General features: G+C 35.3%; 1 protein-coding gene across 1 annotated transcript in view; it reads left to right on the forward strand.

The window, feature by feature from the left end:
* LOC101901751 (putative phosphatidate phosphatase) overlaps window positions 1-16820 on the forward strand; it is a 50552-nt gene that overhangs the window by 13298 nt on the left and 20434 nt on the right. Inside the window, exon 2 of the mRNA XM_005183295.4 lies at window positions 2791-3941. Coding sequence (XP_005183352.2) covers window positions 3341-3941 — 601 coding nt within the window. The 5' untranslated portion in view covers window positions 2791-3340. The remainder of the gene's footprint in view (window positions 1-2790; window positions 3942-16820) is intronic.

The raw sequence follows: 16820 nt of genomic DNA on the forward strand, positions 1-16820 counted from the left end.
TACAAATTTTTTTAAAGGACGAATCGTGGATCTTTATATTACCAATCGTGGATTTTTTAAAGGACGAATCGAGGATCTTTTGCGAACCTATCGTGGTTTTTTTAAAGATTTTTTTAACGGAAGAATCGTGTATCTTTTGATTACCAATCGTGGATTTTTTACAGATTTGTTTTAAAGGACCAATCGTGGATCTTTTTTGGACCAATCGTGGATTTTTTTTAAAAAAATTTTAAAGGATCTTTAGAGTACCAATCGTCTTTTTTTTAAATTAAACGACCAATCGTTGATCTTTAGAGGACCAATAGTGGATTAAAAAAAAAAAATTAAACGACTAATCGTGGATCTTTAGATGACCAATCGTGGACTTTTTTAATGGACCAATCGTGAATTTTAAAGGGCCTATCGTGGATTTTTCAATGATTTTATAAAGGACCAATCCAGGATTTTTTAAAGATCCTTTAAAGGACCTATCGTGGATATTTTGAAGATCTTCTTAAGGACCTTCGTAGATGTATTACAGATCTAAAGCCAATCGTGGATCTTTAGAGGACTAATCGTGGACTTTTTTAAAATTTTTTTTAAAGGACCAATCGTGGGTTTTTAATGGACCAATCGTGAATTTTAAAAGGGCCTATCGTGGATTTTTGAAAGTTTTTTAAAGGACCAATCGAGGATTTTTTAAAGATCCTTTAAAGGACCAATCGAGGATTTTTTAAAGATCCTTTAAAGGACCTATCGTGGATATTTTGAAGATCTTCTAAAGGACCTTCGTAGATGTATTACAGATCTAAATCCAATCGTGGATCTTTAGAGGACCAATCGTGGACTTTAAAAAAAAAATTAAAGGACCAATCCTGGGTTTTTATGGACCAATGGTGAATTTTTAAAGGGTCTATCGTGGATTTTTCAATGATTTTTTAAAGGACCAATCGAGGATTTTTTAAAGATCCTTTAAAGGACCTATCGTGGATGTTTTGAATATCTTTTAAAGGACCTATCGTAGATGTTTAAAGATCTTTTAAAGAACTTTTTGCGTATGCTTTAAAGATCTTTTAAAGCATCAACCTTGTTTTTTTTCGTTCGTGAATTTTTAAAGGAGCTATAGTGGATTTTTTGAAGAACAGTTTTAAAGGAGCAACCGTGGATTATATAAGGATATTCTTAAGGGACGGATTGTGTAAAGAATGTTTTTAAAGTATCAAACGGTTGTTTTAAAGCTCCAACAGCGGAATTTTATACCCTACACCTTTGAAAGGAGGGTATATTAACAGTGTCATTCCGTTTGTAACATCCTTAAATATTCCTCGTAGACCCCATAAAGTATATATATTCATAATTAGCATAAAAATTTAAGTCGATCTAATCGTGTCCGTCCGTCTGTCTATATGTTGAAATCACGATACAGTCCACATTATTTGACGTGGAGCAAAATTTTAGCAGGACAATTTTTATTGTGTGTAGGATGGTTGTTATTGAAAATGAGATGTATCGGTCTATTTACTTTTTATTATTTTGATAAGTATTTTGATGATTTTTGCCACACTTTTCCACGTATTTGCCTAAAAATTGGTATTTGTGGGTCACAATTGGTTCTAGCTCGTGTGTCGAAACATTGTATGTATAGGTCCACGTTTTGGTATAGCCCCCATATAACGGTACCACACCTTATTTGGTATTTTGATAATATTTGTCGCATTTGTTAACGGATTAGTCCAGAAATTGGTATTTGTAGGTCATAATAGGTTCTAGAACGTGTGGCGAGACATTGTATATATTGGCCCACATTTTGGTATAGCCTCCATATAACGGTACCACCCCTTATTTGGCATTTTGAGGATATTTGCCACATTTGTTAACGGATTAGTCTAGAAATTGGTATTTGTACTTCGTAATTGGTTTTAGCTCGTGTGACGAAACATTGTATGTATAGGTCCACGTTTTGGAATAGCCCCCATATAACGGAACCTGTCGATATGTTGATAAAAATTGGTATTTGTAGTTCATAATGGGTTCTAGCCCGGTGGCAGAACATTGAATATTTAGTTCCACGTTTTCCTATAGTGCACATATAACGATACCCACCGATATTCCGTATTTGGTAGTGCCGACTAAGACTTTTTCCTTTAGTAATTTTCTAAGGAAAAAAATTGATCCTTTGTGGCATCACTTGAGGTATTTTTACAGAAAGAAATAGACACTGAGTGGCGTCCGCTGAAGAATATTTTTTAGGCCACTATAGTGTGTTTTTTAAGATTTTCTTTTTAATTGTCTTAAAGGAAAAACAAATATTTTGTTTAATTTAAAAAACAAAAATTGTTAAGAACGTTTTTGAAAGGACCACTGGGGTACTTTATGGAGTGAATCATTTTTAGAAGATATTTTTGCCTTGTACTTTACTATAATCATGATTTTTTTGGAGAATATTCCCCTAATGATTTTCTAATAAACTCTAATTAAATTTTATTTAGTGTTTAGAGATATTCAAACCAGGATCGTTTAAACACAAATATCCTGTCTTAAATGAATTTTCCCAAAATCCCATTACCATAATCTCAGCAAGTGCAATGATGATTTTCAAGTGTCATCTTCGAAACAATTAATGTTTCGCAGAAAGCAATTTTCAATACAACGAACTTCTACTACCTGCTGATCTGAAAATTTGACACCCTAAAGTTAGACATACAAGACAAAACAACACACAAACAATACTGGCACCCAAAAACAACAAAACTATTGTTGTTAGTTAATCTTAACTTAATTATGGTTGTTTTTCTCTTCTCTAATCCCCAGGTATTGATGATCTAAACAAAAACAAAGGAGTCAACAACCCTAAAGGTAATGAACACTCCAACGCCCAACAGCCAGCCATCCAGCCAGCTCGAATTCAATGTCTTGGGAAGTGAATTTCACATGTCATCAGTAGAGATAAACATAACAAAGGAAGAGGTAGCTGCAACAGCAACAGTAACAACAACAATAGCAGAAGGCTATTGATTTTGAATAGGAAAGATTGGGTATTGAGTTTTTCACAGAATCGAATTTGGTATTGGCATCATCAGCATCACCACATCATCCATTCAATTACCGTTAAGAGCATTAGATCAGCATCACCAGCAGAGATCATCATCATCGTCCTACGCTCCAAATGTTATGGTTTTGGATTGATTGAAAAGTAATTGATTAGCATGGAGGAGTTTTGAAAAGAAGAGATCCATAATAAATTCCCCAAAAGAAAATTTTATTAAATTGAATACGATATTGAAGTGATAAGTAACCCCCACCCCTCCCCCCTTTGGAGCAGCTCTTAATCGCTTTTACACAGAACTCTCAAAACGTCACCATGAACAGCTTACGACCGACCAGCGTCTGTGACACAACACCTCTGCAGCGTCTTGAGAGCCAAAGTAGCTGCAGTGAACCATCTTCGCCGACACTGAATGGAGCCACACTGGCATCAGCCTCCATATCTGTAGGTCTCTGCGGTGCAGCAGCAATGGCTGCAGTAACCAGCCACCATGCGCCAACAGACCCAGCTAGCTCCGCAACCACCACAACAGCCCTACTTGCGGCGAACGGTAATGCCAACTGTGACAGTGGCACGGCCAATTATCTGGGGGCCAGCAGCACGGGTTGCGTCAGCGCTATGGGACACAGTTCTGGCAGTGGCATCTCAGCCTCACCATCGTCAACAACAACGGCTAGCACAGCCAGTACAACATTGTCATCGCTATCGAATCACCATAATAACAATAATAACAACAACAATATTAATCATAGCAATAAGAACGAGAAAAGTTTAAACATATTCATCGATTCGGTTGGAGGTGGTCGAAACGTAACAGCGACTGGAAGCAGCATTGCCCAAAAACATAAAATGGAACTGCATGGAACGAAGAAGATATTCTGTCGAATTTTATTGGATTTTGTGTTGCTGGCTTGTGGTAAGTTTGATAGTGAATTAATTGTAGATTAATTGTAGAAGATGTACAGGGCGGGAGAGGTGTAATAATTTGAGAAAAAAAGCCAAGAATGAATTCGTATTGAAACAAATTAATCCATTTTTCTAAACAATAATTATTTTTTTGTAGCAAAATATCGACCCTCAATCGGTCGATATTTGCTTTCACTGAAGCATTTTTATACCCTCAACCATACTATGGAGGGTATATTAACTTTGTCATTCCGTTTGTAACTCTTCGAAATACTCATGTCAGACCCAACAAAGTAAATATATTCTTGATCAGCGTAAAATTCTAAGTCGTAAATGGGCCAATGGGCCATGTAGGTCCACGTTTTCGTATAGCCTCCATATAAAGGCAACTCCCAATATTCGGTATTTTGACGATTTTAGCGACATTATTCACCGGAATTGTTTCAAATTTGGTATTTGAGGTTCGTAATGGATACTACAGCCTATGACAGAAAATTGTCTGTGCAGATCCACGTCTTTGTATAGCCCCCATATAACGGTACCTCCCAATATTCGGTATTTTGATGATTTTAGCGTCTTTATTCACCGGAGTAGTTTCAAATTACGTATTTAGAGTTCGAAATGGGATCTACAGTCTGTGACAGAAAATTGTCTATGCAGGTCCAGGTCTTCGTATAGGCCCATATATCAGTACCTCCCTATATTCGGTATTTTGTCGATTTTAGGTGCAATACTCATCGATAATGTTTGAGAAGTCGTATTTGAAGTTCGTAATGGATGCTACAGCCTGTGACAGAAAATTGTCTATACAGATCCCGGTCTTAGTATAGCTCCGATGTAACGGTACCTCACTATATACGGTATTTTGATGATTTTAGGTGCATTATTAATTTTTTTTTCAAATTTAGAATTTGAATATGGTAATGACTTATGGCAAACAATGCCTACGTAGGCCCACGTCGTATAGACCCCAAAATGTTTTTTTAAAATTTTAACAGAATTGTTAACGGATTTTATTTTTGGAAAATTTCCAAATTCGTTCCAAATGGTGGAGGGTATTCAAAGTTCGGCCTGGCCGAACTTACTGCTTTTTAACTTGTTTCATAAAAAAAATCGATCTTCATTGGTCTAACTGAGGGGTTTCGATCTTTTTTTTTGTAGAGGACTAAAGGTGAATTTTGTAAAGGATCAATTTTTTTTTTAATTTGAATTCTTTTATAATCAATCGTAGGTTGTAAAATCGAGGACTTTTCAAAGAACGCGTCGAAGACTTTTCGAAGGATCAAACGTGAATTTAGCAAACATGTTTTTTAAGAATCAATCGTGGATTTTTGAAAGGACTAATCGAGGATTTATTAGAATATTTTTAAAGGATCAATTCAGGAAGGTGTAAAGGATTTTTAAGAAAAAATTTAAAGGACCAATCGTGAATTTTTTAAGGACCAATCGTGAAATTTTTAAAGAATGTTTTTAAAAGGCCAATCCAGGAATTTTTTAAGGACCAGTCGTCGATTTTGTAAAAATATTTTCAAAGGACCAATTGTGGAATATTTAAGAACATTTTTAAAGAACTAATCGTGAATTTTTTAAGGACCAATCTTGGAATATTTAACGAACCAATCGTGGATTTTTTAAGGACCAATCGTGAACTTTTTAAGGAATGTTTTTAAAGGACCAATCCAGAACTTTTTACGGACCATTCGTCGATTTTGTTAAAATGTTTTCAAATTACCAATCGTCGAATTTTTAAGAATATTTTTAAAGAACTAATAGTGAATTTTTTAAGGACCAATCGTGAATTTTTTAAAGTCCAATCGTGGATTCTTTAAGAATATTTTCAAAGGACCAATCGAAGATTTTTAAGGATTTTTTAGAGAATATTTTCAAAGGACCAATCGTAGATTTTTAAGGATTTTTTAGAGAATATTTTTTAAGGACCAATTTTCTCGATTGGACCAATCGTGGACTTTTGAAAGGAACAATCGTGGTGCCCTGTTGTCTCCACTGGGACATTTTTTCTATAGAAACAAAAAAATCGATCCTTAGTGGAGATATTTTTGCTTATAAAAAATCGATTCTCAGTGGTCTCAAGAGAATAAATTATATTTTTTTTTCAACAGAAAAAATCGGTCCTCTATTTCCCCACAGAGGCATTTTCTCAAAGTTAGGAGTTTCTCTATAGAAATTATCAGGAATCTTTCCATCCATGGAAAAAAATAGATTTTTCCCTCTGAGGAAGGGATGAGGAATTTCCCCCCTATTGAAAAATAAAAGTGAGGAATGTTTCCTCCTATGTAAAAAAATTATCCCTCTACAGAAATAATAATGCATTTTTAGCTGAGAATTTATTCCCCTATGGAAATAATGAGGAATTTTCAACCCTAAGGGGGAAAAATACAGAATTATTTCCTCTATAGGAAAACTCAGGCATTATTTCTTCGTAGGAAAAATAAGAAAAATGAAAGATTAGCATGTTCCGTTTAAAGAAAAAATATAATTTTTTTCCTATAAAATTGTTTTAGCACTATAGAAAAACGAGGAAATAGGCTCTTTTTCCTTAAAGCAGTTTTTTCTATAGAAAAAAATATTATTTTCTCTATAGAAAAAATAGAAAAATTCAATAAAATGTTGTTTCTATGGGAAAGATGAACTCAGTGTCAAAATAAAAAAAATATAAATAAATAAAAATCGCTTCTCTATTGCAATGTGGGGAAAAATGAGGAATTTTGAATTTTTCATTCAAAGGATCAGATTTACCTATGGTTGCTATCCTACATTTTTATCGAATTGGATTGGGCTTGAGACGTAAAGGTTCTCGTTTGTTTAGTGTCAACTTTTTAACCGTTTTAGGAATCAGATCAGTTTTCATGGATAATTAAGTTTGATGCTGCAAGCCTCACAAAGCCTCGTAACAATTCAATGTACCTTGATGTTTTCAAAAGTTCAGTTAAAACTGTGGGAGGTCATGGTGGTTTTCGACAAGTAATTCCTCAGTTGGAGTACTGAAGATAACATTAGTTTTCTAAATACTTTGGTGATTTGTTTTTATTCATTTATATATTTATTTATATTTTTTTAATTATCCTCAATGCCATCATTTTGTAAAAAACTCCATCGTCACTTCTCAGAAAAACTCAGCAAACCCCCATAAATTATGCATCGTTTTTTGAACTGGTTTACCCTCTCTCGTTTTTTTATTTATGATTAATATTACAGTATAACTCCGGCACCCAGCTCTTTCTTTGGAACCCATCTGTTTTATCACATCACAACAAAATTCTCATGATGACTGAATCATTTTTTTCTTTTCGCTTAAATGTTTGCAATGATGTTGACTCAATCAAATCATAACTGACCCCTGACCATGCCGAAAATAAAAGGGAAATTGAAAATAATAAATTTAGAACAAAAAATAAGCGCACTATCAATTAATTCGATCATTCATTCATTCATTAGCCGAAATACCATTCACTTATGTTTCTCCACGTTTTTCTTTGCCTCGGCCATTCTGTTGGCGAAATTGACGTGGCGCGCACTACGGCTTTGTCACATCACATCATTTTCATGTTATTAATGGGCTTATCATCCGCCTGAATGGTTGTCTTTTTCATTGCGCTATTGTTCGCAATTGAACTTTTTGCACTTTGTTCGTGATCTTTTGTAGAAGTTGATGTTGTTGTTTTTTTATTGCTTGTAGTAATTTGTTGTTTTGCTCCTTTCACATTGAAATCGAAAAGATGTTGCTGCGTATTTTGCGGCAGTATGTGGAATGCTTTCAACAGTCGGACTGTTCTCTTTAGATAAAAAATAGAGCGTGCGAAATTTGAAGAATTCCCAGTTTTGAAATTCTGTAATGATCTCTCTCATAACATTTGTGTATGTGAGACACTATTATAAACGAATTGAAATCCATCCCAAATCGAAGCTAAGATTCTTCCACATATCTGAAGAGTCTTTTGATTCCTTACATCAATCGACATCTTAATAAAAGTGACCATATTCTCAGTTTGGTTCAGTTTATGGGCTGCGAATCGTAACCTAACTGTGAATGGCCCAAAATGCAAGAGCTGGATTTGACTTATAACAACCACTTGCCAGACAGCACGCGTTGCAGTGGACTTATTGTGAGATGAGTTCGGTGAACATTTTATTTCTCGTTCGGGACCGGACAATTGGTCGCCTGGATCGTGTGATTTACCACCTTAGGACTATTTTATTTTTGGACTCATGTATATACAAAGAAACATGTCTTGGAAGACACTAAAGAATTTTCTTAGTGATATACCGGGTGAAGTTTCAGAAAGAACTTCTTAAAATTGGACTAAGCGGATGGACCATTTGAGGCGTAGTTGCGGACAATATTTACATGATTTAAACATTTAATTATATGGACCGCACAACCGAAGAAAAAAACTGTTCTGCTTTTAAAAATTACCCTTTTAATATCGTCAAGGTCAAGTTCGAAGACGGTCCACGATATTATACAGCCCCCATATACGGTACCTCTCTATATTCGGTATTTTGATGTTTTTCGCTACATTTTTCAATGAAATTGTCTGAAAATCCACACACATTGTCTGAAAATCCGCATTTTATCCCCTGAAAGAGAATCTATATAGGTCCACGACATCGTATAGGCCCCATACCACGATACCCCCGGATAATGGGTATTTTGATGATTTTAAGGACAGTATTCACCAGAGTTGTTTCAAATTTCTTATTTAGAGTTCGTAATGGGAACTATTCATGACAGAAAATTGTCTATGCAGGCCCACGTTCTCGTATATCCTCCATATATCGGTATCTCCCTATATTCGGTATTTTTATGATTTTGGCGGATTTTTTCAAGTTTCGTATTTGAATATTGTAATGGCATATGACAAAAGTTGTCTATGCAGGTCCACGTCTTCGTATAGACCCCATTCTAACGCCCAATAAATTTTTAAGATTTTAACAGATTCTTATTAATTTTATTTTGGCTTAAGGTCAATTGAAAAACATCAGTGTTTTATTTTTTTAATTTTGATTTTTATTTTCCGATATTTCGACTGTCTTCGACAGTCATCTTCAGGGAGAAAAATGATGTTTTTCAATTGACCTTAAGCCAAAATAAAGTTTATAAGAATCAATATACAGGTCAACAATAAAAAACAACAACATTTTAACAGATTTTTTTTTTTTTTGAAAATTTCCAAATTGTTTCTAAGTGGAGGGTGGAGGTGGAGGGTTTTTCAAGTTCGGCCCGGCCGAACTTACTGCTTTTTTACTTGTTTGTATTGGGTAGTTAAAACCATTAACTTGCTCGCGAGTGGGAGTGATCGTGGAGTGGGAATTTTTAATGTCACTCTTTGAAAAATTAGAATGGGAGTCGACACGCTCAAAGAGAGCAAAAGAGATAGAAGGAGAGAGAGAGAGAGAGCTGAAACGTGTTTGGCTTTGTTTCATTTGTAGTTGAGGTTTGAGAAAATACACATACATACAAAATTGTACGACAACAACTCGAATTGTGCTCCCACTCTAAAACGAGAAAAAACATATTCAACCCTGTTTGAACGGCATCGAGTATACAAAAGAGTACGTTCGATTTTTACTTTACTTCCAGGATTATTTGATCTTTACTTCAAATCTTAAACCTAAAGTCGGTAATTTTGACGGAATTAGCACGGCGTAATTGGACTCTATCTCTTAAGATAAAAGATAAGCACCATTAGGTAAGCAGAGCGAAAATACCACACAATGAGAGAACTACTCATAAGGCGGATGCAGTGTTAAAGTGAACTCTGATTCAAAGCAAGCTTCGGTGATACATACCCAACATCTTATACATCTTGCGATGTGATTGAGAATTATTTCCTCATTTTTGAATATACTGCTCCGTTTTATGCCAAAGGGGGGTACCTATAAGCTGAAATCATCAAAATATCGTATATAGGGAGGTAACGCTATATCGGAGCTGTGCGAACACCTGGAACAGCATAGACAATTTTCTGTCACAGGCTGTAGCATCCATTACGAACTTCAAATACGACATCTAAAACAATTTCGGTGGGTTTTGTACCTAAACTCGTCAAAATAGGGATATAGGGAGGTACTGATATATGGGACCTATACGAAGACCTGGACCAAAACAGACATCCTCCTGTCATAGGCTATAGAATCCATTACGAACATCAAATACCAAATTTTGAACAATTCCGGTGAATTATGTCGCTAAAATAATCAAAATACCGAATACCGGGAGGTACCCTTATATGGGGGCTATATGAAAACGTGGACCTACATGACCCATTTACGAACTTAACCTGCCTACTGACAAAATGAACATGTGTGCAAAATTTTAGACTTCTGTCTCAATTCGTTCGAAAGATAGCATGATTACAATAGACATTCAGACTGGCAGACAGACGGACATCGCTAAATCGACTTAGAATTTTACGCAGATCAAGAATATATATCCTAACTCATCAAGTTGCCGCAAAAAGAACTCGTTGATCATTGATTTGTTGCGCTCACCATTCACCGTAACCATTTGGCCCACGACGTCTTCGAAGAAAAAAGGTCCGATGACTCCTCTATTTAAAACAGCACACCATATAGTGACTTTGAGCGGGTATAATGGTTCTTCGTGAGTTACACGCAGATATTTAGTGTCCCGGATGCGTAAATTTTGCTTATGATGGAAATGGGCTTCATCACTCATGATTATTTTATATGAAAAATCATCTTCTTCCTGAGGGTGATTAAGGATGGCTTGAGCGTATGTTAGACACAATTGGCGGTCAGCAGCTATCAGCTGATGCACCATCTGGACTTTGTACGGAAACATCCTCAAATTTTGTACCAAAATTTGTTTACTACAAAAATGTCAAAACAGAACTGACATTAGGCGCCAATCGTAAAATGTATAGCATATTCTGATTGGAGGATTACTTTTGCGTCACCTTGCGTAGATGTAGTACCATATAGTACTTCTCGTACACTAGATAGTACGCATTTTCCAATTCATCTCCATGGTTAAACGCTTCACACTCATAGTGATTCTAGTACCAAAATGAATAATTTCAGGTCTTCTTCTGCAATATATACCAAATTTAGTGTTTTTCGTACAAGATATAGGGTACCCGTTTCCCAATCCACCTCCTTATCTATAGGCTAAACACTCATAGTAATTCCCTATCAATATTCAAAAGTTTAGCCTTTTACTAAATTTAGTACCATATAGTACTTTTCGTTCACTAGATAGTACGCATTTTCCAATGCATCGGCGTGTCTAAATGCTACACACTCACGGTGATTCTAGTAGCAAAATACATAATTCCAGGTCTTTTCCTAAGCCATACACTAAGTTTAGTACCATTTAGTACTTTTCGTGCACTGTAGACCATGCATTTCGAAACCCACAACTCTAGCTCTTATTCTTTAATCTATGCTAAATGGTATACCATTTAGTACCTTTTTATACCCTCCACCATAGTATGGAGGGTATATTAAGTTTGTCATTCCGTTTGTAAAACCTCGAAATATACATTTTAGACCCCACAAAGTATATATATTTTTGATCAGCAATTTAGGTAAAGAAAATGAGTATAGCCCCCATATTACGGTACCTCCAGATATTCGGTATTTTTATGATTTTTGCAATATTTTTCACCGGAATTGTTTCAAATTTGGTATTTGAAGTTCGTAATGGATCCTACAGCCTAAGACGGAAAATTGCCTGTGCAGGTCCACGTCTTCGTATAGCCCCCATATAACTGTACCTCGCGATATTCGGCATTTTGTTGATTTTAGCGACATTATTCACCGAAATTCTTTCAAATTTGGTATTTGATGGTCGTAGTGGATACTACAGCCTATGACTGAAAATTGTCTGTGCAGGTCCACGTCTTCGTATAGCCCCCATATAACGTTACCTGCCGATATTCGGTATTTTGATGATTATAGCGACATTATTCACCGGAATTGTTTCAAATTTGGTATTTGATTGGATACTACAGCCTATGACAGAAAACTGTCTGTGCAGGTCCACGTCTTCATATAGCCCCCGTATATCAGTACCTCCCAACATTCGGTATTTTGATGATTTTAGCGTCATTATTCACCGGAGTAGTTTCAAATTACGTACTTAGAGTTCGTAATTTCGTAATGGGAACTACAGTCTGTTACAGAAAATTGTCTATGCATGTGCAGGTCTTCGTATGGGCCCCATATATCAGTACCTCCCTATATTTGGTATTTTGACGATTGTAGGTACAATACTCATCGAAATTGTTTGAGATTTATTTGAAATTTGTAATAGATGCTACAGCCTATGACACAAAATTGTCTGTGCAGGTTCATGTCTGCGTATAGCCCCCATATAACGGTACCTGCCGATATTCGGTATTTTGTTGATTTTAGCGACATTATTCACCGAAATTCTTTCAAATTTGGTATTTGATGGTCGTAGTGGACACTACAGCCTATGACTGAAAATTGTCTGTGTAGGTCCACTTCATCGTATAGCGCTACATCCAGATATTCGGTATTTTTAAGATTTTAACAGATTTGATTGGTTTTGAGAATTGCTAAATTCGTTCCAAATGGTGGAGGGTATTTAAAGTTGGGCCCGGCCGAACTTACAACTTTTTTACTTGTTTACTGTAGTTCGTATGAGCCCGTAGCGTTTTTTGGAAAATATTAACTAAAGGCATATCTGACTAATTTGAGTGTTGTAAATAATATATTTTAAACAGCTTCAACCATAGATTTTTACAAAAAATGTTGTCAAAGGAATATCGCACCTACACTAATTGGTTCTTAAATCCCCTCCCCTACATAGACCCACCATCATTAGCTGCTTGCATTTGCTGCATCAATGGCACAGTGCACTTTGGAACTAGTTGTTAGATTATTTGGTTTTGGGTTATTTATTTATTTTAATAAATTTATTTATTATTTTAGATGCAGCAACTGTTGTTGCTGGTATTGTTTACATGAAAAAAATTAATATCAAAAAAAAACAAAAAATTATTCCATCACGGGAGAAAGATTTAAAGCAAAATTTCCATTGTTTATGGATTGGAAAGGGGGTTGGGGCGGTTGTTTAGATGATAAATTTTGTTTAAAATGGAAAAAGATGAGGAGAACTACGCAAAAGGTGAACAAAGTGTGAAATTGCAGACCGAACACCATTTGGAATGATCTCAATGAAATGAAAACAAAGTAGCAGAACCCATTGCGGCTACTAGCTGTCACTCAGCCACCCTCTGCTCATTTAATTCCCACTCGAGGCCAAAGTAATGACAAGCCCCACAAGCAGTGTCACAAAAAAGAGGGGGCCCAGTTTTGGCTTCTTTGAATATATTGGTTGCATTTAAAATTAAATAGCTCCCCATCGCAACTTTTTACCCTTTTTGTGGGGTGCTGTAGCAAAATGATACATGTATGTTTAAATGTGTGTTGTGGCTTCCCCCTCTGTTAAATTATGTTTTCATATTGTGTTTTGTAGTTTTAATAGTTTGGTTGTTGATTTTGATTTATTATAATTTCTTTGTTTTTGGCGGCATCATTGAGCGACCTGAATTTAAACATGGTGCTTTTTTGTTTTAAACAAATAAATAAAACAGTTTTTTTTTATATTTGTTTAAATTGCAAATCTGTGTTAGTTGATTTTTTAAATTTACAGACATACGGACTGTGTACTTCGACCCAACAGCAGGGTGTCTCGAACATAAAATATTTATAAATCTCACGGTATTCCATAGCACACATAGGCTTTTTCAAAACTATTTGTATAATGGGCTTCAATGTATTTAGCGAGGACACTGTAAGTCTAAAATATAACGTCAACAATTTTTAGTTTTAAAAAAATCGAATCCATGAACTAAAAGTCCTTTGAAAATATTTTTAAAGAATTCGACATCTAAAATATCTTGATTTTTTTTTAATACATTTTTTTAATATTTCTCCAATTTCGAAACCTTATAAGGTTTAAAAATATTTTTTAGTTGAAAATAGTTCTAAGAACTCAACTTTTTTTTTATAGATATTAAATAAATATTAAAAACAATAACAAATTGCATTAAAAAAGCAAATATTAAAAAAAACAAATTTACCAAATTTTTAATATTTTACACAATTTGGGAAATAGCATTTTTTAAGAGATATTTATTAGTGATCAGATCTAGTATTCGAGGAGTCTATATTATTTATATGCTCAGCCATATGGCTAGAGAGGCTATATATCATTTGATATGGCCAAAACGTGCCTCATCGAAAAAATTGGCCTCTTTGGACCAAATCCGTTTCTTTACATTTGGAGTCGATCTGGCGATTTCCGCCCATCCGCCTGTCTGTCTGTCCGGCTGACGCGCACTATAACTCACGAAGAGAGCATCCGATTTGGTCCAAACTTGGTACATCGTAATATTATTATCAAACTTAGATCAAGTTCGGAGATGGGTAATATCGGTCCACTTCTTCTTGTACCTCCTCCACAAAAGGTCGAAATTTTCAAAGAAAGAGAAAGGATAATCCGATTTTGCTACAACTTTGAAAATCGTACGATTTGTATTAGCGCTAGGTCAGGGGAGAAAATGCACAATATCGGTCAATTCCATCAAATACCTCCCCAACAAAGGTTCAAAATGTTCAATAATTATAACTCTTATAAGTCCGATTGTCTTCAAATTCCACACATCTCAATATTTTTTTTTTTTTTAACCCATGGTCTGGTGTGAGGATAGGTCCACTTCGTCTGGTATCTACCCCACAGGAGGTCAAAATTTTTAATATCCATGAAGCTCATAAAACGCGAAATGAACATCCTATTCCATTCAGATTTGGCAAATCTCAATATAATAGAGTAACTTCCGCAGACGGATAGGCTGACTGACGGACATTGCAAAATTGAAATAGAATATTAGGATGATCATGTATATCGCTTCATACTCTCCAGTGGGGCGTGGCTCGCTGTGTCCAATGCCGTTCTTTGGTACAGCCTGTTGTGGTTGAGAACCCGACTTACATTTAAGGTTATGGCGCCCAACGCTTTGTCCTTTTGCTTGAACATTCGCTATTGCATGTATTCATTGTTATGTAGAGACAATTGGGGGTTGTCAAGTTGCATCGTTATAAGAGCTTTTTTACTATTCTCCACAATTTACTCACATCGGTTTGAATGTTGCAACACCTTAGTTAATCCGACCAACTTTGAGGCTTATACCCATCTGCAATATTACAATTCTGATATAAGGATTGGACAGGCAAAGCTCATAGTCCCGCTTATTTTTGGTTTACACCATCCAAATATTCCGTGAAATATAAAAATCTATGAGATGTAGAATTTTATACAATAAAATCTGTCGAGAGGCGTAAATATTAAATCTTTTAAGTGTATACCTTTATTTTCTATGTGCAAAAATCAAAATATTTGAGGAGAACTGAGCAATGGACTACGGAAAGGTGTCTATTAAACTAGTGTGTACTCCTGTTTGAGTGGGAGCCGAAATATTCTTGAGAAGTGGTAGTCAAGATAGAGAAAAACTATATTCTAAGTGTGAAATCGAGGAGAAACAAGTAAAAAAGCAGTAAGTTCGGCCGGGCCGAACTTTGAATACTCTCCACCATTCGGAAAGAATTAGAAAATTTTCAAAATTAATGAAATCCATTAAAAATTCTTTTAAAATCTATATCAATAAAAGAGGAAAATGTTTGTATGTTTGTTTGTTTGTTTGTAATTTATGGACTCGAAAACCGATGAATAGATTTCCCTGAAAATTTCCATATATATTGCAACATCGCCTGAAAGTAACATAGGCTATATACATTTTTGAATTTCCACTTGGAACTGGAGATATAGCATCAGAATCGGAGGTACCTCCCAAAAATTTAGATTTTATATGCACATATATATTGATTGGTTGAAGATACAGGCTCCAAATTTGGAATACGTAACGGAATTTGGAACAAAAATAAGTTTGTCAAATTATATTGTAATCGGTTCAGATTTGGATATAGCTTCCATATATATTTTCGACCGATATCGTTTATTTGATGCCTCAAACACAATATGAACGTTCGATTCCAATGAAATTTGGAATGTGTGACGGGATTTAATCCGAAAATAAATTTTTCAAATTATATTGAAATCGGTTTAGATTTGGATATAGCTCCCATATATATTTTCGGCCGATTTCAAGCATTTGTTGCACCAAACACGCTATGTATCCCCAATTTCAATGAAATTTGAAACGTGTGATAGATTTTATAGAACAGTGTGGCTTTTTTGTTCGGGATACCGTTGTATTTTGTTGTTGCAAAATGGTCAGGCTTATCCCTTTATTGTTGTTTTTATAAAAACAACGTTTATTTATTAGTGGAGAACGATGGTAATGTTTACCAGGGGGTAAGGCAGGGAATACCTAGGTTTCGGAAAGAGCCACCAATCCTCATCAGTTCCCTTGTTTTTGTCTGGGATATTCTCCTTCTATGACAAAAAACATTTTTTTTTTTTTACCCAAGTGACGAGATCGTAAGCTCAACAGAAGAGGAACCAAAGAATTATATAAAACTAAAATTCTTTTGGAAAGTCTTCTAAATCTTACAACCGCACTTATAAACATTTTCATCTTTCTCCACTTGTTATGCTTTCGTTCAACCTGAACGAAGTAGCATAACCATGTAAGTTGGTTTTGTCTGTTACAACAAAAACCCCTTCGTCGACCGTGCGTTGTCTATAAATAGAACAGTGTGGCTTTTTTGTTCGGGATACCGTAGTATTTTGTTGTTGCAAAATGGTCAGGCTTATCCCTTTATTGTTGTTTTTATAAAAACAACGTTTGTTTATTATGATGAGGATTGGTGGCTCTGAGGATTGGTGGCTCTTTCCGAAACCTAGGTATTCCCT

The sequence above is a fragment of the Musca domestica genome, unplaced genomic scaffold (assembly GCF_030504385.1).
Source record: "Musca domestica strain aabys unplaced genomic scaffold, Musca_domestica.polishedcontigs.V.1.1 17, whole genome shotgun sequence".
Classification (NCBI taxonomy): Eukaryota; Metazoa; Arthropoda; class Insecta; order Diptera; family Muscidae; genus Musca; species Musca domestica.